Source organism: Diabrotica virgifera, chromosome 8, assembly GCF_917563875.1.
Source record: "Diabrotica virgifera virgifera chromosome 8, PGI_DIABVI_V3a".
NCBI lineage: Eukaryota > Metazoa > Arthropoda > Insecta > Coleoptera > Chrysomelidae > Diabrotica > Diabrotica virgifera.
The window spans coordinates 79,538,218-79,565,562 of NC_065450.1; the positions used below are offsets into that span (position 1 = coordinate 79,538,218).

Sequence of the window (27,345 nt, forward strand, 5' to 3'; positions counted from 1 at the left end):
TTTGATAATACTAAATTTTCAGTTGTATTTAAATTTCTATTTGATAGATTGACAACTGTCGCTAATATGTCATTATTTCTATTTAGGTTATCAAAAGCATGTAAACTATTTTGTTCTAAAAGAATATTAAATTAATTTAAATGTATATTTCTTTGTTTTTGGTATGAATTTTGATAAATTATTTGTAAACTAAAAGTAATTCGATCAAAATCAGAATTTGATATCATTCCAAAAAGCAAATCTTCAATACTTACGATGTCTTGTTCGATAAAAAATAAATTTGACCTATGAAATTGTAACCTTTCCCGAATCATCGATAAACTGGCTCTATGTAGAATATTTCGAAGTCTTCTGCTTGAATATGCTGGCCGTAACCTCAAGCCCTTTGGTATTAAATTGTTGTTTCTACATCTTCTTAAAAACTTAATTGAATTCTGACAGTGAACTATTCGTGTATTGTTCCCGCAAATGCATATGTCTGCAAATTTTCATTCATTTGCATTGGAGAAAAGGCAGTCAAATTAACGTCTAAAGATTTGACGAAAACTATTGAACTAAATAAAAGCGTTTAAAAATAAGAATATATTGCATAGTTTTCTACCTGAATTTAGCTGGAGTCATAATTTGGAGCCATGCATTATAGTAATATTGGGCCATGTCTGACATGAAAACCATGGGTTTGATTACTCTTCCTAAATTTTCTTTTATCTTCATGAAAAAAATAGTCATTATTTCCTCATCAGACCGATTTCCAATCATAAAACAACAAGGAAATCCCTCCCTCATATCATCCAATATTAACAATGTAGTAAGTTCAAAATCATGAGCATTAAGTCCATGTGTTCCGTCGATACAAATTACATCTTCTGAGTATTTGTCTAACACTTCCAGTTGACCAGGATGCATAACAATTAAAAGAAAATCTTCATTTTTTAAACAAGGAAAATCATTACATAAAGCCCCTTGTGGCTTGTAATATAAAATTATTCCACTATTCTTGGCTTCTTCAATCCAGGATTCAATACTTATAACTTCATTTTTATGGCGAATTCCATCAGAATTTAAATTAAAAGTTTGTGATATATTATGAAGATCTTTTCTTGTTAAGATATGCATCCTTTCCAACTTATTATTAGTTACAGAATCTCTAATCTCATCTAATATGGAAACAAGAGGAATTTTCGAAGCAATTTTACTAGCTATTTCTATTTTTCCATTTTTAGTAATATTCAAATGATCCAAGTCATTGTCATGACCAATGTGAGTTTGTATAAAATTAATTTTAACATTGCCATTTTCTGGTAAAATACAAACTTTCAATCGAGAAGGACATATTCCATTAATTTTTCTGCTTCCTTTGGTTTTTAAATATCGCATATCCTTACCCTTTTTCACATAAAAACCTGAACGATGGCAAATATAACTCTGTTTCTTAATGCCCTCTGCAGTCGTATATGGATGACTGTATGTGACATATGAAGAAAATTCTTTTTTTTCCATGTCAGTTTTCCATTTTTGAAATTCTAGTTCACTAGAAAAGTGAAGATCTTGTTGCTCTATTTTAATGGCATGATATTCTTCGAAATGAAGAATTAAATTGGATTTTATAGAATTTTCGTAGTTACACAAACTGCACTTGAAGTTTTGTTGCTTTTTTCCAATATTACTGTCTTTTGCATGAATTTTTTTATGTTTTCTAAGATTTTGTAAATGTGAAAACTTTTTCTGGCATTCACTGCATTGATATGGGCAAATCTTAGATGAAGTCAGCTCGTTGATATTTTCTGAAATAAAATAAAATATGTTCGCTATTGATTCCTGTATCCGCTGGGAGGGTTGACATGGTGGGGATAAGCATGTCGATCGTCCTTCTCATGGTGGCGAAAATTGGAAGCTCCGTCCCACAAATTAGCGTTGCCAGAGTTCGTACAATTGTACCAATTTGAAACAAATAATATAACAACCAAACTTGTGATACTAGGGCCGATTGTTCAATTGGAGATTATCTTCAGATTAAAAATAATTTTCAATTAAACGTAATATTGCGTTGTTCAATGCAAGTTTAACACTTAACCATCTGTTAACTAGAGATTATCTTAATCGCTCAAAATCGAAGGATTAACGGTGTTAACTAAAGATTTGTAACCTTACTTTCTGGTTTTAAATTAAAGATTTTCAAGAAAATTCCAAATTGGAACAACCATAGTTATTGCACTAGCTAGATATGTATGTATTTTGAATTGTTCTTTCTATAAATTTTCAGTCGTAGATAAGATTTGCAGTAATAATGCAGTAATAATCTATTACAATTTCGTGTCTCTAATAATAATGGTTATTTCTCTTTTATTTTGATGACAGAGATATGACAGAGGACGAATATTTCTTAGCTGTTTTTAATATAATTTTTTTGTCTTCAAAAAAATGTGTTTCTTAAAAAATTTATATTAGTACAAAAATAAATTAGATCTCTCAGTGTATAGGTACTTATGCTTTCTACAAATGTATGCATGATAATTATTAATTATTTATAAATACATATTTCCAGAAGTTTCGCTTTTTTCATTATGTGTAAAAATAAGGTAAAAACAAATTGGAAAAACTTTTAATGAAATTTTTGTGAAGGAATAAGAATATTTTTATAAGCTAAAAAATTAACATTACTATTTAAACATGTTTTTTTACAACCGTGTTAAAAATGCAATTTTTAGCACTCCATACGAGCGTTAAAAATGCTACTTAAGGCACTAGTGCTTTAAAATTTTTATAGCACTGCAGTTCGTATTGACCGTATAGACCGTGTATGAATTTTAAAAACACATATTTTAACTTTTAACTCATAGTAGTTGTAATTTTAATTTTGTATGTATATTAGACACTTATTATTCAATTGTGACAATTTGCTGTAAGTGTGTTGTTTACAATTTTTTTAATAAAAGATATTTTGAATTTGAATTTGAATTTTGATGCAATGTCAAAAAAATATAAAAATGGAATATCAGTCAAGTTCAAGTAAAATTTTTTGTAGATATTGTCCTGTAATTACGTTTGTAGAAAAAATATTGTATGATATGCGTGTTACAAAATAAAAAATTTTAAGGCACTCATGTGAATTGCAGAACTCGCTTCGCAAATTCTGCAAACTTTCACATGCGTGCCTTAAATGTGTACTTTTAACACTTATATCATAAATAACTATTTTTTACGCAAAGTTAGCAGTTGTACTTTTAATACTTTCTTCCATTTTAAATATGTTTAATAATGTAAATTAAAATCTCTGTCAGTAGTAGTTGACATGTACTAAAGACTACATGTCAAAAATCATTAACTTTATAACACAGAACACATTTTTATGTACAATTTTCATGATAAAGTTTGTTCCAAGTCGTTAATTAATAACTGGCAACGTTGTCGCCGCTTCAGTACTCGGGTTTAATAAATCCGAAAGTTAACTAACATTGAACAACTTCTTAAAAAATAATCTTTAGATTAAATTTAATTAAAGTTTACTTAATCCATGAGTTAACTACTGATTGAACAACTGGCCCTAAAGTATCTAAAGTAAAAATCTAAAATTTTGTGATATAAGAAATTTGCTTCAAATAACATTAAATGACGTTTTTTTAAGTTTTTGTACAAAATGTGTTGGTTTAGTACATTTTGTGTCAATATTCCAGTGCATGAGTGAATTTATAAAAATTTCTCTGGCAACACCGTCACCTGCCGTGTACTGCTGGCTTCTGGCTTATCAAAATATTCCGTTAATTTTTTTAAAATGCCACATCACGGTTCTTGTGTCGTTTTTGACTGTCATTTTACATGGAGAAACAGTGGAATGAAATTCTTTCGCTTTCCTACATCCAAATATAGGCAGGATCAAAGAAAAAAATGGATTAATGCTATTCGAAGACAAAAGTATGTTAACCTCACTTTTATACTTTTATCTATAATTATTAAATTAAATCATCATCGGTGAGCACTAGCACTACCAGCCCATGGAGGGCCATGGTCGCCCGTTAGGGTTTCTAGGCTACTAGGCTCTAAAGTTTTGCAAGGCAAAGGCCAGCTACACGCATAACACTTCAAAAGTTCTATAAACGTTATTTATCTAACATAATATATTACTTTCTTTATTCTTTTTTAAGGAGGTCTTTTCGGCGTTATGTGTATTGCTTGCTTGACTACTACAGTTGCCCATGTTTTCCTTTCTTTTGCATTTTTTCCCATTCTCATATTTCTAGGTCTTTCAAATCCTAGTGAATACCATCAATCCATCTCTTTCTAGGCCTACTTCTCGGTCTCTTCCCGTTTATTATTTTCTAAGTACTTTTTGTATTTTTGTTATCATGTACTTTGTCTTTGAGACATTAACTTCTAGCCTATAGTCTGTGCCGCTTCTTTAAAACATGTATAAATTTTTTCTATGTCTTTTAATGCGATTATGTGAACAACTGATTATGTCTATATCATCTGCCTAAGTAACGACTTGATTGAACTTTGTAAATATTGTACCTCTCCTATCTATAGGAGTTTTCCTGATTACTTGTTCCAACGCAAGGTTAAAAAGTATTGTTGACAGCACATCCCCTTGTGTTAGACCTTCATTAATGTTAAATTCATCGGAAAGTTGATTTCGGATCCTTACTTTTGCCTTGGTGTTGGCTAGGCATAGTTTTACTAATCTGATTAGTTTTTTTTGACACATTTACCTCTTGCATTTAGCTATATAATTCCTTTCTAATTACTGAGTCATATGCTTGTTTAAAAGTGATTATGTAGTTCAGTATTCCTCTTGTAGAATTCTTCCAGCATTTGCCTTACTGTAAATATTTGATGTATAGTTGACCTGCCTTTTCTGAATCCTTCTTGATAATCCCCTGTTGTTTGGTCCATTATACTATTTAGTCTTTCTTCCAATATTTTGTATCAAACGTTTAGTAGTGATGTTCCCTAGTGATTATTGCAATCTAACTTATCTCCCTTCTTATTTATAGGGCATATCACTGCAACTTTCCATTGTTCCGGCATTATTTCTGTGGTCCATATCTTTTTTCATTTTTAAAACATGTACATTCTAAATGGCAACTCAAGAGGAGTTCTAATTTTTAGTCTATTTATTTGTGTAGAGTTGTCCATATCTCTAGTATTAACTTTGATATTTCACTCTATATTCTATGTCCTCCATATTTTAATATTTCTACTGTTATTGTATCGCATCCTGGGACCTTGATATTTTTCATTTTTTTATTACATCTTGTATTTTGGTCTTAGTGCATATTGGTCTACTTCAGCCTCTCCGACTAATCTTAGCTCTTCTAGTTGTTATCTTAGTTGTCTATCCAACAGTTCTTTGAAATGTTCTCTCCTTCATTTTAGCACTGCTTTTTTGTCTGCTATTAGGTCACCATTTTTGTCTTTGTATAATTTTGTTCTTGGTTGGAAACCTTTTTTTTTCAAGATTTACTTCCTTATAGAATAGTTTTATTTCATGTTTTGTTCATGTTCTTCTAGTCTTTCAATTTTTTCTATATTTTGTTTCCTCTTTTTAAATTGTAGATGTCTTTTTAATTGTCGTCCTCTTGTAATATATTCTTTGGTTTCTTCTGTACTGTTCTGGTACATCTGGTACTGTCTATTTTGCCATTTTCTTAATTGGTTCATAACTTTTTAACCACACTGTATATTTATTTTATATTTGGCACGCAAATATCGTTTAGGGTGTACAATAAATTAAATTATTTACAATTGTAAAAATCCAAGTCCGGATTAAAAAACATTGGAAAAATATTCCAACCCAAAAACAACACCCTGTACATTAAATTTTTTTAGAATAGATTTTGCATTTGAAAAGAGGATAAAAAACTAAATTTAGTGGTATACTTTGAATTTTTGGCAAAATGATTTTTCTGGTCAAATTTTGAATTTAAATTCTGAAATTATGTGAATTTCGAGAGCTCCAAGTAGAAGAAAATTGAAATACAGCTTAGAACTTGTCAACCGCACTGTATATTCATTTTATATTTAACACGCGAATATTCTTTGTGGTGTCCAGTCAATTAATTTATTTACAAATAAAAAATCCAGGTCCGGATTAAAAAATATTGTATAAATGTTCCGACCCAAAAAAAAACACCCTGTATATTAAATTTTTTTAAAATGGATTTTGCATTTGAAAAGAGGCTGAAAAACTAAATTTAATGGTATACTTTGAATTTTCGGCAAAATAATTTTTCTGGTAAAATTTTTAATTTGAATTTTGAAATTATGTGAATTGCGAAGCTCAAAGTAAAAAAAAAATAAAATATGATTTAATTTTAATTAATACCATTATTTAATCTAAATTGGTAAAATATTAACATTTTGACACATAACAATAATTTTTGATGGTGGTAATTTTGAATAAGTACTTTAGTTTTAAATAGTTATGCTGCACATTTTCTCTGTTTTGTTATAATTTTTAGATACTTTGTTGATTAAAGTGATGTATTCTTTATTGACTCTTTATTATTTATTCATTATTTAAAGATGAATATTCGCCATAAACTATTTGTCACAGATAATAAAAAAACACTGAAATGTTTTAACATTTTACCAATTTAGATTAAATAATGGTATTAATTAAAATTAAGTCGCATTTTAATTTTTTCCACTTAGAGCTTCCCAATTGACATAATTTCAGAATTCAAATTCAAAATTTTATCAGAAAAATCATTTTGCCGAAAATTTAAAGTATACCACTAAATTTAGTTTTTCATCCTCTTATCAAATGCAAAATCCATTTTAAAAAAATTTAATATACAGGGTGTTTTTTTGGGTCGGAACATTTTTGCAATATTTTTTAATCCGGACCTGGTAGTCCTGTCGCCAGGGGGGGTACAACGGGCTCCTTAATTCAGATGGACTTACCCAAGTTTTTTTTTATATATTTTGACCCGTAGAATACGAATTTTTTGGGTAACAGTTGATCCGGATGTCGATAAGATTGTTATAGACAAAGAACTTGAGGAATTACATAACAGTGATTTCTCGCAAAACAAAACATATTTTTGTATTTTTTGGGTCATTTTAAGCAAAAAATATTCCTACAAGTTTTTTCGTAGAATGCATAGTTTTCGAGATAATCGCGGTTGAACTTTCAAAAAATCGAAAAATTGCAATTTTTGAACCCGAATAACTTTTGATTAAAAAATAAAGTAGCAATTCTGCTTACCGCATTTGAAAGTTTAAGTCAAATTATATCGGTTTTGATTATTTGCATTGCTAAAAATTAATTTTTTTATTGTTAAACTAATCTATAAACACATAGGTTTTCCGTGCCTAATACATGCGTTTTACCGCATGCTACGTAGAAATTGCCTCGCTTGCACTTGTAGCTACTCTACCTACTCGTTCGATTTTAAATGAGAAATCATAGAAAACATCACTCACATACTAGGTGTTTACTACAGTTTACAGCTTTGTTTAACAATAAAATAATAAATTTTTAGCAATGCAAATAATCAAAACCGATATAATTTGACTTAAACTTTCAAATGCGGTAAGCAGAATTGCTACTTTATTTTTTAATCAAAAGTTATTCGGGTTTAAAATTTACAATTTTTCGATTTTTTGAAAGTTTAACCGCGGTTATCTCGAAAACTATGCATTCTACGAAAAAACTTGTAGGAATATTTTTTGCTTAAAATGACCCAAAAAATACAAAAAGATGTTTTGTTTTGCGAGAAATCGCTGTTATGTAATTCCTCAAGTTCTTTGTCTATAACAATCTTATCGACATCCGGATCAACTGTTACCCAAAAAATTCGTATTCTGCGGGTCAAAATATATAAAAAAAACTTGGGTAAGTCCATCTGAATTAAGGAGGCCGTTGTACCCCCCCTGGCGACAGGACTATGGATTTTTTATAATTGTAAATAAAATAATTGATTCAACACCTAAAAGAATATTCGCGTGTTAAATATAAAATAAATATACAGTGCGGTTAACAAGTTGTAAGTTGTATTAAATTTTTTTTTGTACTTGAGCTCTCTCAATTCACATAATTTCAGAATTCAAATTCAAAATTTGACCAGAAAAATCATTTTGCCAAAAATTCAAAGTATACCACTGAATTTAGTTTTTCATTCTCTTTTCAACTAAAAAATTTATTTAAAAAAAAATTAATCTACTAATTTAATCTAATTTAAGTCGATTTTGGGTCGTAACATTTTTCTAATATTTTTTAATCCGGGCCTGGATTTTTTACATTTGTAAATAAATTAATTTATTGTACACCTTAAATTATATTTGCCTGCCAAATATCAAATAAATATACAGTGTGGTTAAAAAGTTATGAACCAATTAAGAAAATGGCAAAATAGATAAAACACCCAGTATCTTTGTTATTAATGGAGTAAGACCCATTAAGTATGGTATTTTTGAGACCGCCTAAGTGTCCCCTTTCTACAGTTAACGTATGTTACTTTCCCAATGAAACACCCTGTATAAGCATATAGTAAAATCACATAAGCAATGCAGTAGATGTAAACATAAGTTGACAGCAATGTCGTCATCAGCAATGAATGAGAACTAGATCATATTTCCGTTCAATTTTTGAATAGAAGTTATTTATTTGTAAAATCACGTAAATTATTCATTAATGTAATTAATTTTTTTCACTATCTATGTATTCAGTGATTAGATTAATTTATATACTATACAATAAAAACTAATAATCGAGAAAAGAAAAAATGATAAAAATATTTTAATAATATACCGTTATTGTGGAACGAGTAGATACATTTTGAACATCTTTAACAACTTAAATCATTGTTTACATGCACTGCATTGTTAATTATAAGCTAGCTTTCATACTGACCAGGTAAAATAATGTAGAATTTTGGATATATAATCATTACATCTGGTACTTTACTTAGTTGCTTCATTTCAAGCCCATTATTTAGCTAATTGAAAATTCGTTTTAACTTTGCAATATGTGTTGACACATCATCTTCAACATTCCACAATAAAGAAATGAAATCTGAGCAAAGTTTGAACAACTGATCTTTCGATGAGGCTTCAAACTGTTGCTTCAGAGTGAAATAAATAAATAAAAGACAATAAAGTGATTTAAAAGTAGGTAAAATAAAAGTATATTTCTTTTTATTTTTTCAGAATATAAAGGCCATAAAATTTGGAAAAGAACAAAGAAGAGTCCAAATCATTGGTTAATGATATGTTTTATAGGGACTATATCATATATTTTAATGAAAGAAAAAAAATGAGTACTGAACACAAAGCACAATTATTACAACCAAATTCAAGGCAACTTATAATTAATAAAAAGGAAGGTGTGCCACCTAGTGATCTGGATGCCTTCAGAATCGATCATATATGATGTCGGTATTGAAGAATGCTGGGAACACAATATAAAATGATTAAAAACATTTTATTTGAATAAATAAGTATATACCATTTTTATGTGGAAATAAAGCACTTTACAATTACATTTTTTGTTTATTTTATGTATCTAAACATATACATATTATTGAAGATAGCAAAAATAGAAATTTATTATTTTTATTTTCCCGATTACATGCATAAAATACTTTTGATTTTAAACTGTTACTTGAAACTAATTAACTATATAGCTCATTGAATTAATTCATTCACTCATTTTGATTCTACAATATTTACTTCCATAATGAATGATAAAAAGAAAAATCAAAGAAGTGACTCTAATTATGTTACTGAACCCAATTGGGTTGCAAATTCCTAAGTGGATGTGGTTACCCATATTAAAAGAGTAAATCAATAGAAAGAAAATATGTACCATGATTAGTAAGTCAATAACATATCAAGGATACCTAATTTATATTTTAAAATAACATACATATAAAATCAGACTTTGGTGTTAATTTTGAGAGTAAACTAAATGTAAGATCAAATATGGGCCATTCAACGAATATATGACTCTCTTGGATTATCTCAACAACGAATATTTTACTGTGCGACATAAGTACGAAAGTAAATGGCTCTAGTAATTATTCCCATAAACAACAATGTAATTTTCAATTTACTTTCGTTCTTCATATTTTGTACAGTAAAATATTCGTAATCGAGATAATCCAAGAGAGTTGTATATTCATAGAATGACCCATACTTTCGGGATGGTATAATGGAGTTTTTTCTAGTGATTTACTGTGGGACCACTAACATGAGAATGTTGCTGTAATCATTGCATGTGTTTTTTAAAGTCAAATCATATGCTATGATTTTTCTGACATGTATTCTTCCTTTAGCAATTATTGGTTTGGTGTAAATTGAGCAGTTGTTAGAGGTGGTCTATTTTTTGAACTTACACCTGAAGGAACCAAATGGGAAACCAAAAATCATTTATCAGCAATTATTAAATCACCTGACACCATCTGCTGTAATATACATACTAAATTTTTTACTATCTTCTTGTCAAATAGTGAACCTTACTTGCATAAGTAACTACTCCATTGGGAGCCACTCCAATTAGACATTTTAAAGTATTTATATGATTATATGAGCTATATGTTACTCTATCTGTTTTTCCAATTTTTTGGTTAGTTACAATAGATTTTTGTGCAGTCTAAAATTATTCTACAATTTATAAAATTTTTGAATCATGTTGGCATGCAATAAGTTATTTTTATTCCTGCTGTGAATATCCTTTCATAATATTTTGAAATAATATTTCATGTAGCATGTTTAAACCAGGTTCAGTAGGATGAAATCCTCATTGAAATTTTAAATATAATGCCTAAATCTTCATTCACAAGATTTAGTTTCAATTTCATTAATGTAAATAGAAACGGATCAATTTTAGGTACATTGACCACAGCTCAATCTTGATAACAATTAATTGACATCAGTCTAAACTCATTATAAACACATAAATACATATTTGTATGATAAACCTTGTGTTTTGTACATTTTTTGTTAATGTTTGTTATTTACTTAATGTTCCTAGTTTGTATGATTAAAATTTTTAAATTTACTTTAGGTTAGGTTATAAATCTCCTGTGATTAATGTTTACAATGTATTTTAATTGGGTGATTGCCCGTTGATAAATAAATAAATAAACCAGTATAGTTCGTCCACTCTAACTTTTCCCATGCGTCACGACTTATTTTCAAACAAATTAAGTCAAAACCTAAAGTGAACCGTATGCTGATGTGTGTAGTATATAGTATAAATAATATACAAAATGTATATACACATCGACGTTCGTTTCACTTTAGGTTTCAACTTAATTTGTTTGAAAATTAAGTCAAAACAGAAAAGTTGTGCCGCATGGGAAAAGTTAGAGCGGACAAACTATATAAAGCACAATTTTTTTCATCACTACTTTCAATACATCTAAATGAAAAACAAGAAGACAACTACTTTGCAATATTTACTGCTTCTTGAAGTACTTTGACATTCTACAAAAAGTCATTTTCAGCTTCCATAGTTGCAACCAAAGGAGTAGAAACTGAGTAGCTTCATTGGCAGTGCCGGGTTTACTTTTTTCTTCACTTCTCACTGGAGAAGTAGGTGGATTTGCAACAAGAGGTAATGGGTCCTGGTAAAGGCCTCCTGGAAAGTACTGACTAATGTTTCATTTTTCACATTTTGAATTTGATTTCTACAAAATTTCAATACATTGTCGTGATCATATTGATGATGAGATATTGAATTCATTTCCAAGTGCCAACATTGGACCAAGAAACAAATTCAACATAACACAGCGAGCCTGAGAGACCTTTATGGGTTCTTGTATTCTGCTCCTCTGCATCAGTAAAGTAAAAAGGAATGAAATTCGGTATAAACACTTTATTTTCTCATTTTATTATGGTCACAATTCAAGATCTACATTTTAGAACTAATAAAGTTATTTTATATAAAAATAGTTTGTCTCTGTTTATAGGCAAGCTATAGATTTTAATAAGAAATTTAGCTTGTGGTCTGACGGCTTCTTCCGGTGCTGTCCTGGGTTATTTACACCCCAAGATCTTCTTCAGAGGGTGTCAGATGGTATGTCCAAAAAGAGACAATATGGTCACCTGTGGAACTGTAGAAATGTTGACAATTGCTCTTGCAAGTAGGCAATGGTGAATTAACCCAGCCTGAGAGACTTGCTCACCCCTAGAGAATGACATTCGGGTGATACAATTCATTATGGCCTTAAGATTTTCATTGGATAGTTGCGTAGGGAACTGTTACTTTTTCTACGATTCTCATTGGATGGTTGCCTGGGGAACTGTTAATTTTCTATAATACTCATATTTGAAATAGGGCCATGCCCTTCTCCTGGGTGCCTAAAAGAGAAATTCAGATGTAGAGAACACACAGCATAAATTTATGAAGGGCCCCTACCACCCAAGCCAACAAAACCTTAATATACCCTGTAGGCAGTACAGAAAAATTTACAGGTTACTTTTGAACTAAAAGTTATAACAAATATTTTAATTGAAACACCCCTTAATCAGAAAATAAACTTTTCTGTTAAATTAATTGAATTCCAAATATTTCTATAAAATTAAAAAATTTTTAAACCAATAAATGAAACTTGAGAAATTATTATTTAACATAACTGCTGATATATCAATAAATTAGCATTAACAGAAAATAAATACCCCACAAATATTTTCTTTACCTAATTGGATAAATGAAATTATCAGTAGTAATTGCACAAAAGCTCTAAAATTATTGAATTTTTCCCGAGTGACACTTTGACAGTTTTAATTTCACAAGCCAAAGGCGAGTGAAATTGTGTCACAAGGGCAAAAATTCTATATTAATTTTAGAGTTCGAGTGCAATTTGTTGCGATTATTTCATGAATAAAACTGTTCAAAACCAAAATTTTATTGTAATTTATTTATGTAAGTACAAATTAGTACAATTAAACACAAAGTTTTTATGAATATTTGACGATTGAAAGTTATAACTTTTATCTATCTATCTATAATTTTTAAACCATTAATTGTCATTAATGTCCGTAGCAACGAAGGGCATCTCTGACGTAATATACTTAACAACGGGCAATTATCAAAAATTATCAATTTAATTCAAATTTCTGTAGTTTTCTATTGGTCAGAATCTCCTATGAATGAAATAATCAAACAAATATACAGTAGAACCCCGATTATCCGTGCTCCTCGGGACCAGACCTCGGCACGGATAATTGAAAAGCACGGATAATCCGAACATGCATTACTTATGTAGAATAGATACATATGTATGTACGAGTATATATGTAACTACCATAAAAAGATAACAGAAAAAATAAATCTTTCATTATGAGTAATTTTCTCCGCGTATAGAGGTTCTGTTGAGTGATTTACAGTGACAATATTTTGATAAAAACTCAAAAATACAATTTTTGTAATAAAAAATCATAGCACAGATAATCCGCAGCCCGGATAATCCATACACAGATACTCGGGGTTCTACTGTATTATGCAAATGAGTTAGTCAATTAACAAAAATGTGAACAGAGAATTAAGCAATAAAATCAGAAAACCTACTTACCAACTAGGTTTGTTTAGGTTTCACTTGGCAGAGCCTATACAAATGAACCTGAGTGAGACCAGCACATAACATCGTATTTATATGAGCAAAAGAAATTACCTGAAGGTCAATATTAACAGATAAAGAAGTAGGTATTTCTATTAAGACAAAATTACAAAAAATTAAGCACTTAATAAATATGTTTTGGAATAAAATATCTAAAGAGAATGACTGTTTTACTGGAAATAATTTATAATGAAAATGGCAAGCTAAAATAGTATTTTCTCAATAAATACTATACTAAATTTACAATCAAGATGCAGTAAAAATAAACAAACCAAGACACGTTAAATGCTACAAGGAGCACTTGTGAATTATAATTTACAATGTATAAACTTTGGAAATAATGATTTGGGATTTACAGTGTATATACATTGTAAATTATGATTCAGGAGTGCTCTTATTAGCAGCATTTAACGTGTCTTGGTTTGTTTAATTTTACTGCATCTTAATTGTAAATTTAGTATATTTGAGATAATGGAAATAAATTTTGGAATTTCAATCGGGCATCACTATCTACATCATAAAATTGAGAATTTATGAACTAGGCGGACAAAGAAAATATAAATGGACCAACAAATATATTATCATACTAAAATGAAAATCAACTCAGCGAAATGAGAGGACCTCTATATGCAGAATGGGTCCTTGAAAATAAATTCTATAAAGTAGATTTGCCCTCTACAGCATTGTAACAGATATTTCAACACAGATATTCAAGTAAAATGACTTACTTTACTCATTTAATTTGGATGTAAAAGTTGATTGTCTGTCAAAAAACCTTTGGCTTTGTTGTGCACAAAAATTGTTGGTCAGAATTCACAAAGTGGCAAGAGCAAACCAACAAAGAATAGACAGATTCTTTCCGTGTGTGAATCATATAAAATGATAAATTCAATTCTTCCTCTTCACTATATTTTCTTACCTTAGTAATGAAATTCTTCTTTGCAACCAGATCTTTTGGAACAACAAAGAATCTACATATCCCTCTTTCACAATATTTTGTACAATCCGGGACAAAGCACATTACCATTTTTATTATACAAAATAGAATAGTTCACCAGTTTGTAAACTTTGCTTGGTGAATATCACTAAAAAACTATATTTCATAGAAATTTAAGACCGAATTATGGTGGTATTATGTTAAAAACACTATACTTAAGCAGAAAAAGCTGCAGAGGAAGCAACATTTCAACTTTATAGGAATTAAAAAGGCTTTGAGATTGAGCAAATTCTGGCTTTGCAACTTTTGTTTCCATTTACGAAGTCCTTGACAGTCGTAACCTCACATTACGGCTGTTACTGTTAACCTAAAAATCTCTTCGTAAGTTTGTATATCGAAATTATATTTATGTATTATATCAGACAATTTCTACTATATATAGTATTTATATAAAATTTCTTATGATGTACTGATACAATTGTACAAAATTAATAGTAATATTTTAAATAATCTCTTGTTTTTGGAATTCACCCATAAGGAATACACATAAGATCGTCCCACAAACAGCCACAGTGTACCACGTGACCATGTGTCAAAGTTAACGCTCCCAGCGGATACAATAATAGCCAAAAAGCACTAAATAGAAGTTTTGTCCTCACCTGGATGAAACTTAGTGACATGCCTTTTTAAATTGGAATATTTAGAGAACCTTTTGGGACATTTGTTACAAAGTACAATAGATTTAAATGTTTTGTTGGGTGCAATTATGTCCAGTTTATCTAAAATTACAAGAATTAGGAATCATCAAATTGTAGATATAACAACGAGAAGTCTTCAAGTTTGTAGATTGCATAGATATCCAGTGGATTGTTATTAATCAAAAACAACTTACCAGGATGAAACGTTTTCAGGTGACTTCTTAAATTAGAATGTTTTGAGAATGTGAGCGTACACTCCGTGCATATATGTTCCATTATATATTCCTATTTTAGCCGAAATAGTTTTAAAATAATATGAAGATTTATAGTAAATAATAATCTCAAAATATTGTAGGCCTTATATAGTTTAAGAACATCTACTAGATTACTCTGACAGCAATTTATATTATGAATGTCTTGTAACATTAATTCAGCACAAATATTATTTACTAATAAGACATACAAATTTAATCAGCACAAATATTACATCAATATTTCAAATAATGTCAACAGTTGAAACATAACCTTATTAAACATATTTGAATTTCGCGGCATTTTATTTTACATTCTCATAGAACTGTCACAACTTTGACCTTGTGGAAGCCAAGGAGCCAAAATATTTTATAATTTCTAGACGCGAGTTAACCATGGGTGCGTTCGGACGACCATAGCGGCTGACTGTCAGCAGAAATCGGCTGAGTGGTTGTATCCAGCCGTGATAGGGAAAGCTTAGTAAATCCCTCAGCGGCTGACTTCCAGCGGTGACGTCTGACAGCTACTGCTGACGAAACCTTAATTCGCACACTTGATCCAACGTTGCCAAGTCACTAAAATCTCAATATTTGACACCAATTTGACAATTGACAAATTATCTTTTAAATAAATAAATAAATGTAAATCTAACTGAAAACAAAGTCGGGAGCAATGGATTAATGGAATGGATATGTAAAAGCCATAAGGAGAACAGAACTAAAATTAAAATATGAAAGAATATGCAATAAACATTGTATAAAAGTGGTAAGTAATTCAATTAATAAGGTTTTTAAAAAATGTCTACAATAATAAAGATGTACCTAAGTAATAATTCAAACTTAATTATTAGGAAAGCCAGCCACTTTAAAAAGATATTCCAAACTAAAACATGGGTTACCAAAGCAGGCAATAAAAAGAAAAGGTGATCTAGAATGCAAGAGAAGAGCTGATGAAAGAAGTAAATGTAAAGAAAATAATGAAGAGACTTCTCTGGACCATGTAAGTATAAGATATTAAGATATAGTTTATTACAATATGGTTAGATGCAAAGCTCACCATGTTTTAATGCATATAGCCTAAACTGTCCTTCAATCTTTTTCTAATGCTGCTACAACCCTTTGTGAGTCTTGGTGTGCTTAACAACATTCTGCCCTGCCAGATACTTTTCTGATGTTCATGGTTTTAAGATCCCTGTTTAAACTACTTTATTTAATGGGTTATAAGTCAAACAATCATAGTATTGAGTAAACTTATATATTTTTATAAAACTTACTAAACATCTTACATACAATAAATCATACAAGTGACAACCATGTTGACTGGCTTGAAGTTAGCCATGTCATGTCTAGCACGCAGCCCCTTGCTACGCTGTTACACAGCTATATATATTAAACACCTTCCCCCTAAGATCGATATCTATAAGGGGTCTTTATATTACGACCAACTCTCGTCTTATAACTGTTAAAAGTCTCAATATTTGGGTTGACTTTATGACTCAATGTAGGTACTGATTTTACATTTGGGCTTGGGCAACTAATGGTTTTATTAACACTATCATTTACGTTAATGTGAGTGGTATCTTTATGAACACTTTGTGACTGAATATCAGGGTACAACTCGGGTTCTAAAATGAGTTCTTTTTCAAGTGTTGTGGTGTATGAATGTTTCATTTGGTGTGAATTCCGTCTAATAATTTTATTGTTATCTTCTTTTTTCACCCAATATGATCTAGGTTCATTGGCCTTTTCTAACACAATTGCTTTACGCCAATAATTATCTTTTGAACTTCTTATTACTACCCTATCTCCCTTTCTAAACTCTACTGGTTTTCTTCGTGCTGTCTTATCATAACGTACTTGTAATTTCTCTTTTTCTTTGCATAAATTCTTATATACTTGTTTCTGGATTGTAGGTTCTAATTTATTAGCTGTAGTTGGTAATTGTCCTCTCAGGATCCTGCTCTGTAAAATTTGAGCTGGAGATGCATCAAGATTTATTATGCAGGTATTATTATATTCCATCACCAAATCTCTAAAATCAACATTTTCCTCATTACTCTTTCTTAAAATTTGTTTGCTTATATTGACTGCTTTTTCTGCAAGTCCATTACTCTGGTGGTAATGTGGAGTGCATGTCATAATTGTAATGTCTTTTTCTCTATAATAATTTTTACATTTTACCGAAGTAAATGGTAGATTATCTGCAATTAAAATTTCTGGATATCCAAATCTACTAAAAGTATCTTGAAATGAGTTGATTACTGAACTGGAGGTTTTATCTTTTAATATTGAAATGTCCAACCAATGCGAAAAATAGTCTACAATTACTAAATATGCTTTTGAACCATACTCTAAAATGTCTGTACCAACTTTATTGAATCTTAGTCTGGGAATGTCATGAGGCATCATTGGTTCTTTAAAATTATTTGGTCTGTATTTCTCACATATCCTGCATTTTTTTATATAGTTTGTCACATCATCATTAAGTCCTGGCCAATAATATATACTCCTGGCTTTGTTTATAGTTTTACTGACTCCTATATGGCCTTTGTGAAGCAATTTTATCATGTCAAGCCTAAGTTTTTTCGGAATAATTATTTTGTCATCAATAAATGCGATGCCAGCTTCAAAATACAGTGAATCTCTTATACCATAGTACTTTTTACACACTTGAGGAACATTTTTTTCTTTTGGCCACCCATTATAATAAAAATCAAAAATTACTGCTAATGCCTCATCCTGGCTAGTAGCTAGTCTTAACTCAGATTGCTTTTCCTGGCTCATAGGTAAATGTTTACTCACTGAGTGGACCATTTCAAACATTTCTGGGTCATGTGTCTCTATATTTAAACTGGACCTAGATAGCATATCAGCAAAATGTATGTCTTTCCCAGGAACAAAATATACATTTAATCTGTACTTGAGAAGTTTAAGCCTTAAACGTTGGAGTCTAACTGATCCAATTTTGGAAATTGGCTTCTTCATAATGGAGATTATAGGTTTGTGATCTGATTGAACGTCAACATCAAAATTATAAATAAAATTGTGAAATTTTTGAGTAGCATAATAAATTGCCAATAGTTCCTTCTCAGTCTGACTATAATTTATTTCACTATCATTCATATTTCGTGATGCACAAGCTACTAATTTTAAAATAGAATCATATTTCTGGAACATACAAACACCTAAACCATTTTTAGATGCATCACATTGTAAAATAATTTTTTGATTAGGATCATAAGGGACTAACGCTGGTGATTTACAAATTATGTTCTTTAAATTATCAAAACATTTTTGATGTGACGGGAGCCACACCCATTCTACATTATTTTTAAGTAATTGACAAAGAGGTTGAATATGTTCAGCCATGTTCGGAATGTACCGTCTAACGTAATTAAATGCGCCCAAAATTCTTTGTAATTCTACTTTACTATTTGGTTTTTCAAGTTTACAAAGTGATTCCACTCTGTCAGGATCTATTTGCATCCCTTTATGTGAAAAAACTTGACCCATAAATCTGACCTCTTCTTGACAATATTGAAATTTGTCCCCATTAAACTTTGCTCCTACTTCTTTAGCCCTTTCTAACACTTTTTTAACAGTTGTATCATGTTCTTCTTTTGTTGTTCCCATAACAATCATATCATCATGACAAATCAATAAATTCTCTATACCTTTAAATTTATCTTCTACTACTTCTTGAAACAGATCTTGGGAATTTGATAATCCATATGGCAATACTTTATATCTGAAAATTCCATAAGAAGTTGCAAAACAGCATTTCCATGATGATGTCTCGTCAAGTTCTAAATGATGATACCCTTCAGAGAGATCAAATACAGAAAATATCTTTTTACCTATCATTTGTGCACAAACATCTTCCAATTTATGTACTACTCTTGGTTTGCGGACTATTTGTTTGTTTAGATCTAATGGGTCTAAGCATAAACGTAACTTACCATTTTGCTTTTCCACAATAACAATGCGGTTTATGCTTGCCCTGGGGTCAATTTCGTTAACTTTGACAATTGCCCCTCTTTTTGTCAACTTATCTAATTCATTTTTTAAATTATCTCTAATTGCGACAGGTACATTTACAGGTGGGTAACTTACTGGCTCAAAATTGTCTACTGTAGTGATCCTATGTTTACCACAAAATTTACCATGACCTCTAAAAACTTCAGGGTTAAGGTTTATAAATTTATCCCTTTCTGCTAATTCTAAAGTACCACAACTCTCAATATTGTTGATTCGTTTAACTAACCCCAAATCAATACATAATTTACCACTTAAAAGAACTCGAGTTGCCCCATTAATAATTGTAAAATCCTCGTAAACATACTTATTTTTATGTTTACAAAATAAATTTACGACACCCATTGTTTTAGCCTGAGTACCCTCAAACCCTTTCAGTACATAATGATTATCCCTAATTTTAAATTGTTTATCAATTTTCTTAAAAATTTTTAATGGAATTATACTTACATCTGCACCTGTGTCAAGTTTTACTTTAATTCTCTTGTTTTCAATTTCTATAATTTCATCCCAAATATTTTGACTACTTACATTTTGGTATACTTTATTGACATTTCCTACAAAACTATCAGCTGATCCATCACTGCTATCTTCATCTATGACATCAATATTCTTCACTCTACACGACTTTGCAAAATGGTTTAAAAGCCCACATTTCTTACATTTCTTTCCATACGCTGGACATTCTCTGGCCCCATGAGTTGATTGACATCTTTTACACTTGAATTTTTCATTGGTATTCGCTTTACTTCTAGAGTTATTATAATTTCTATGGCCCTGGTACCTATCTTTACGAACTTCTCCTATGTCTACATCTTTTCTTTCGGTATGAAATTTCAAATTTTGGTTCTTACTTTGTTCACTAGTTCTACAAAATTCGATGGCTTTTTGTAGGGTAAGTTTGTCCACTCTCAATAGAGCTTCTCTAGTAACTGGATCTCTGATGCCCATTAATATTTTGTCTCTCAGAACTTTATCTTCGGCTGTTTGTTCTGGATCAATTTCATTATAATTACATGTTCGAATCAAATGTCTACAACTAGTAAGAAACTGCTCAAACGACTCTCCTTCTTTCTGGACCCTCATGATAAAATTGTATCTTTCAAATGATTCATTCATCCTTGGATTAACATACTTATCGATTAGTGATATCATCAAGTCATACTTGTTATTTTCGGCTTCTGGGATCTCGAATGTGGACATAATTTTGGCAGACTCAGCCCCAATTATATTTCTTAAAATTGATATTTTCATTTTATCTGCTGACTGGTCTTGTCCCGTTGCTAGTAAATAATCTTCGAAACTAGTCTTCCAGAACTTCCATTCGCTTGCAGCATTTTGATCCTGCAGGTCAAAATCTGGTGGTAATTTTACATTTATTCCCATCACTGCCATTGTAGGTTATGTATGGTACCTCGTGTACAAGTTGCTATAAATTTAGCTTTTCGACTGTAAACTGTAACCCAACTAGCTGTTTGACTGCGCCATGTTTAAACTACTTTATTTAATGGGTTATAAGTCAAACAATCATAGTATTGAGTAAACTTATATATTTTTATAAAACTTACTAAACATCTTACATACAATAAATCATACAAGTGACAACCATGTTGACTGGCTTGAAGTTAGCCATGTCATGTCTAGCACGCAGCCCCTTGCTACGCTGTTACACAGCTATATATATATTAAACAATCCCCCTCTATATCGTCTATCCATCTTTTATGGGCCCTTCCTCTTGTTCTATTTCCTTGGGGCTTCCATCTCTGGATTACTTGTACAGCTCGATTATCTGGCATTCTTTCTGAGTGATCAAGCCAATTTAGTCTTTGAGATTGTACAATTCTAACAATATCTGCGCTCTGCATTAGTATTATCCAGCTCGTGGTTCATTTTAATTCTCCACAAACCATCACTGCAATGTGTAGATTTGTTTTGTAGATTCTAATGTTAGACTTAGTAACTTACTTTTCGTCAAGTCTTTGTATGCATAAAATCACTTATTGCTGCTAAGAATCCATGCTTTTCTTGACTGGCGTTGTTGTCATTTATTATTGAGTCTGGGTAGTGAAAATGGGAGGCATATTCGTAGGTATGGTTTTCTACCTTCAGATGTTCATGTTGATTTTACTTTGTGCACTCTATATATTATTTTGTTTTACTTTCATTTATATATAGACTAAACGTAGTAGCTTCCCATTTCAGATCTATAGCTTTTTCTTTTAATACCTTTTTGTTGTGGCTTATTGTGGCAACTGCCCTTATATAAAACTAACTAAACTAACCTAAACCTTATAGGTATAACTGTCCTAATATTAAAATGCAGTTGTCCCTTGATAGTCCGACAGGTATGGGACCAAAAGGTCAGACTACCGAGCATGTCGGAGTATCAAGTGTGTACTGTACTTTTGTGGTACTTTCCACATTTGTATGATTTTTATGGTACACAACGTAAAATTTTTATTTATGTATTTGTTTTTAGGAACAAACACCAGCTATTTTATATATGTAGAAAAAGGAAAAACTGCTGGAACTTTAATTTAAAGGCTTTTGACTAGTGAAGATTTGGATAAACAACAGGAGTTACTTTGGGCTATAGCTACGTGCAAATTTATTTTCTTGTGGCTTCCTATGTTTATTCTTATTAACTATATCTACACTTTGATATGTTTTTAGTCGCATGAAGATTTTATAGTTTATTATTTTATGTATATTGTTATATTTGTGTTGAATAAACATTATTATTATTATTATTACCTTAATTTCCATTAAATAAATTAACTGTAATCAATAAATCGTTTTTAATGTTGATAAATAAATTATCAATAATGATTCCCAAATATTTTATTTGTTTGACAACTTCTACAAAATAATATTTCGTAGTAATAATCAATGCTTGGTTTAAGAAATAGACAACTTAGAATAGAAATATACTTTATTGTCATGGAAAATTGTACAATTTTATAGACAATGCTTACAGAGTCATAAAAAATACAAAACAATAACAAACACAAAAATCAACAAGTTTAACTTGAATTGGTGCTCTACACATATTATTACACATACTACATATTATTGAGTGAAAAACACTTTAACCCATTGATAACAAAAACTTTCCATAGAAGGCCACAATTTTTAAATCATATTTTCTTTTAATTGTAAACGGCGATCATATTCTACTGCTTATTATTTTTTTCTGTTATAACACCCTGTATAGCATATATTCAAGTATTATTATACTTTGTATTAGAGGTATTTTTTTAAACTGTGTAATTGATTGCACTTGACCAACTTCATGTTTGCAAAATAAATTCGGTACGACTATATACGTTCGTTTTATTGTAATCCTTAAGATATTGCTTAGTTTGAAAAACACTATTTTTATATCAACTTTTACTTTTAGAAATTGATATGGCAGCAACACATCACTGCCTATTGATTTCAAAGGCGGTGATTTAGAGGCAAACGCTAAATAAACAGCAAATATGTGTCCGAGTAATATATTAAAGGTCGCTGAGTTAGGTTATCTTTAGCTTAGTCTTTCCATTTCACTCCTCTAATAAAAGTTAATACTTGGTTCTGAATTTACCTGGTATTTACATAGCACCCAGTATCTTACCAAATTCTTTCCCCCTCGAGCCAACAATTTAAAGTAACCCTCTGTTATGGCCCAACAGAACAGGCCATGTCTGAAGTTACCCCTACGAAGCAATCTTAATTGCCGCTACGAAGTGATCTGTTTGTTTTTTTTTCGTAAGCCACTTTCACAAAATTTCTTACAGTTCTTGTACATATATGTATATAGGTCTGGCTCCAGCGTATGAAAAAAAAGTTGATTAAGCAAGCTGAAAATTTGTTAATAGCTTAAGGGTGTCTAGTCGGACAAACTTTGATATATAGGAAAAGGGGTTTTAATTATGGAACAGGTTAAAAATTTGGAACTGTCAGACCACGAAAACGTCACATGTATTTTGTCCGACAGAACTTCCAATTGAATTGTTACCCTTTCATTAAACTCTCATGCAAAAATCAGGTTGCTATTTATCACCAAATGAGAACTATAAATGAGTGGAACACCTAGAATATGTCAAATGACAGGAATTATGACAAGTGATAAATAGCAGTCTGATTTTTGCATGAAAGGGTAACAAATCAATTGGAAGTTCTTTTGGACAAAATACATGTGACGTTTTCGTGGTCTGACCGTTCCAAATTTTTAACCTGTTCCACAATTAAAATTTCCAATGTTCCCATATATCAAAGTTTGTCCGACTAGACACCCTTAACCTATTAAGAAATTTTCAGCTTGCTATTAATCAATTTTTTTTTCATACGCGGGATCCTGACCTAATAGCTTAAACGCTTGAATAAACTTATTTTAGCTTGAGCTTTATCATGTATGTATATTAGTAAGACATAAATTAAACTTGAAAATATAATATGTATTTTGACAACGGCACCCGATTTGGGCGTCGAAACGTTAATAAAAATCATTTTTTAATAATATTGTGGCTTATTTCCCATTATAATTAGTTAAAAATAATATGTATGACGCACGCAGTTACTGACTACCTTTAATAATTAAATTAATATATTACTAATCATTGTGTGCGGGCACAATGCATCGACTTTTTTAAATTTACCGCGCATTGACTGTTACCCGTACAATTGGCAACGTTGGATCAAGTGTGCGAATTAATTGGGTGCGTTCGGACGACCACAGCGGCTGGACAGCTGAGCCAGCAGTAGCTGTCAGACGTCACCGCTGGAAGCCAGCCGCTGAGAGATTTACTAAGCTTTCCCTATCACGGCTGGATGCAACCACTCAGCCGATTTCTGCTGGCAGCCAGCCGCTATGGTCGTCCGAACGCACCCAAGGTTTCGTCTACTGCTGGCTCAGCTGTCCAGCCGCTGTGGTCGTCCGAACGCACCCCATGATACTATAAATAAAGAGATAGTATTTTCCCGCAGCTCAAATACGTCCGAGTTCGCGCATTGATTACGTAACTGGAGACCGGAAGCTGAATTTGAATTCTTGTTAAAGTTAAATGGGATTTGTATGCATTATGTGATGAAATTATTCAATTAGCAAAATAACATTAAACTTCAATGTATTCGAAAAGAATTTAGTGTCGAGATTCCAGGCAAAATAACTGTCAAAGATAAAATATAAAATACAACCGCGAACAATTCAAAGTATTCGGACATTACGAATGATTACGAACCATTACGAACTTGCCGGTCTCCAGTTACGTCACGACTTTCGGATGTACAATATATTATCTTGTTATTCATATGTATGTTATAGTATCATGGGTGTAACCATGATACTATAAATTATAACAAGATAATATATTGCACATCCGGAAGTCGTGACGTAACTGGAGATCGGCAAGTTCCCAAGTTCGTAATGGTTCGTAATCATTCGTAATGTCCGATTACTTTGAATTGTTCGCGGTTGTATTTTCTATTTTATCTTTGACATTTATTTTGACTGGAATCTCGACACTGGAGTTTTTTCGAATACATTGAAGTTTAATTTTATTTTGCTAATTGAATAATTTCATCATATAATGCATACAAATCCCATTTAACTTTAACAAGAATTCAAATTCAACTTCCGGTCTCCAGTTACATCATTAATGGGCGAGCTCGGACGTATTTGCGCTACGGGAAAATACCATCTCTTCATTTATAGTATCATGGGTGTAACCATGATACTATAAATAACAAGATAATATATTGCACATCCGGAAGTTGTGACGTAACTGGAGACCGGTAAATTCGTAATGGTTCGTAATCATTCGTAATGTCCGATTACTTTGAATTGTTCGCGGTTGTATTTTATATTTTATCTCTGACAGTTATTTTGACTGGAATCTCGACACTAAATTCTTTTCGAATACGTTGAAGTTTAATGTTATTTTGCTAATTGAATAATTTCATCAAATAATGCATACAAATCCCATTTAACTTTACCAAGAATTCAAATTCAACTTCCGTTCTCCAGTTACGCAATCAATGCGCGAACTCGGACGTATTTAAGCTACGGGAAAATACTATCTCTTTATTTATAGTATCATGGGTGTAACCACAAAATAAGGAACAAGGGTGTAACCATGAAGGCGGCGCCAGATATGCGGTATTTGGCAAATACTGAACAAGTGCTTGCTAAATATAAAATATTTGAGTGTTCATGAAAGTGTTCCTTAAACGGCAAGCACCTTACACGGCAAGCACCTTACACCACATATTCGAGATTTTTCGTGTATCGAACCACTGTGGGAACAAAAAATATATTCTAAACGAACAAAAAAAGGTACAGAATGGATAGTGATACAGAGCTTCTTATAAATTCAGCTGCTTTTGTCGTTATGTCTGGTGGAAGTTTATTATTAAATAGCAGAAAAAGTAGCAATTTGCATTCCATATTATGGGTTCATTTTCATATGCATCCAAAGATTGTAAAACCCTAATAGCACACGACGTCCTTTGGACGTCCAAAATAGGTCCATTTTTGGTCCTTACGTCCATGGACTATAAACGGACGTCCTTTGGACGTCCTATGTTGGACGTCCTTCGGAAGGAATAAATATAGACGTCCGACGTTGGACGTCCTTCGGACGGAATAAATATGGACGTCCTTTGGACGTCCGACGTTGAACGTCCTTTGGACGTCCATACTGGACGAAATACGGACGTTTTATGAACGCTTATATATTTTATATTGGACACATTATTACGGGATCAAATAGCAAAATAATTCAATAAAATATTAACTTACGCGTTAACTTTACGTTAATGAAATACAATCAAACCTGTCAGTAACGGCCACTAAAATGAAAGAACTATTGGCTGATATAGAAAGGTGGCCGTTATTGCCAGTTTTTGTAGTCTAGATATACAGTAAAACTTGTGTTACTGGCCACCTGATAAAATCGGCCACCTGTACTAACGGCCAGTTTAAAAATTCCCCAAACCAATTATATCTAGACTACAAAAACTGGCAATACCGGTCACCTTTCTATATCGGCCAATAGCTTTTTCATTTTTAGTGGCCGTTACTGACAGGTTTTACTGTAATTGGTTTGGGGAATTTTTAAACTGGCCGTTAGTACAGGTGGCCGGTGTTTGCAGGAGGCCGGTAACACAGGTTTTACTGTAGTTTAAATCGAAAAGATTAAATCTTAATTCAAAATTGTATATACAATTATTACAATTATAAACTATATATAGTTTAATATCCAAAACATGTTTTTGATTTTATGTAATGTAATGAAAATCTTATTTGTAAATTATTGGTTACAAATGTTTAACAATAGGAAATATTCAAGAATAAATAAAATAAAAGTTTAATCCTAACAACACAAAACATTCCAGGAATGTAGGTACTACCGTTCTATTCCGTGAACATCTATCTGATTAAATTATGGGTGGAAAGTTACCACAAGATATTCTATGAACATAGTACAATGTCTTCCTGGAGGGGTAAAATTTTCCATTACAAGATTTTAAGAGAGGCCATTTACTATTCAATTTGCGTTCATTTTCAAATTTGCCGCGCGAGTATCTATGTAGCGTCGCGTGGTCATTGGCATTCATTGGTCATCACATTTCATATATTTATTTCATTTTCATGGATAACCGATAACCTAAAAATTTAGTAAAAATTTTGATTGGAAAAAAATGCATCCATAACTGTCGATAAGGGGGTGTGGGAAATGGAAATTAGTGGCTTTTTTGCTGTACTGTCTGCTAGTTTTTGCTCTGGGCTCTGGCTGGATCTCTTGTTTAAACAATTTTGTAAGTATTATAAAATCCGTTTTCAGTTTTCTTTATTCTTTATGAAACGAATCATTTA

The 27,345-nt window shown here is 31.2% G+C and overlaps 1 protein-coding gene and 2 long non-coding RNA genes across 7 annotated transcripts; 2 read left to right on the plus strand and 1 right to left on the minus strand.

Annotated features, from left to right (window-relative positions):
• Nucleotides 1–152: 152 nt before the first annotated feature.
• On the minus strand, nucleotides 153–15,854 carry LOC126890736 (uncharacterized). Of its 5 annotated transcripts, none has more exons than XM_050659909.1 (3): nucleotides 15,395–15,854; nucleotides 15,162–15,281; nucleotides 153–1,784 (listed from the first exon to the last, which is right to left on the minus strand). In XM_050659909.1, the coding sequence occupies exons 1-3, from the start codon at nucleotides 15,474–15,476 to the stop codon at nucleotides 598–600; spliced, it is 1,389 nt and encodes a 462-aa protein (XP_050515866.1). In that variant the 5' UTR covers nucleotides 15,477–15,854; the 3' UTR covers nucleotides 153–597. The 5 variants fall into 5 exon arrangements, 1 of the variants encoding a protein (XP_050515866.1); XR_007700437.1 differs by lacking the exon at nucleotides 153–1,784 and adding an exon at nucleotides 11,807–12,306 and having other exon boundaries at nucleotides 12,645–15,281; nucleotides 15,395–15,405; XR_007700440.1 differs by lacking the exons at nucleotides 153–1,784; nucleotides 15,395–15,854 and adding exons at nucleotides 11,807–12,306; nucleotides 13,521–13,619 and having other exon boundaries at nucleotides 14,485–15,278.
• Nucleotides 3,553–9,482, plus strand: LOC126890738 (uncharacterized). The gene is made up of 2 exons (XR_007700442.1): nucleotides 3,553–3,912; nucleotides 9,151–9,482. It is a non-coding gene; the product is annotated as an uncharacterized LOC126890738 (long non-coding RNA).
• A 146-nt stretch (nucleotides 15,855–16,000) lies between the features above and the next one.
• Nucleotides 16,001–22,237, plus strand: LOC126890737 (uncharacterized). Its single transcript, XR_007700441.1, has 3 exons — nucleotides 16,001–16,217; nucleotides 16,303–16,451; nucleotides 21,967–22,237. It is a non-coding gene; the product is annotated as an uncharacterized LOC126890737 (long non-coding RNA).
• The last annotated feature ends 5,108 nt before the right edge of the window (nucleotides 22,238–27,345 follow it).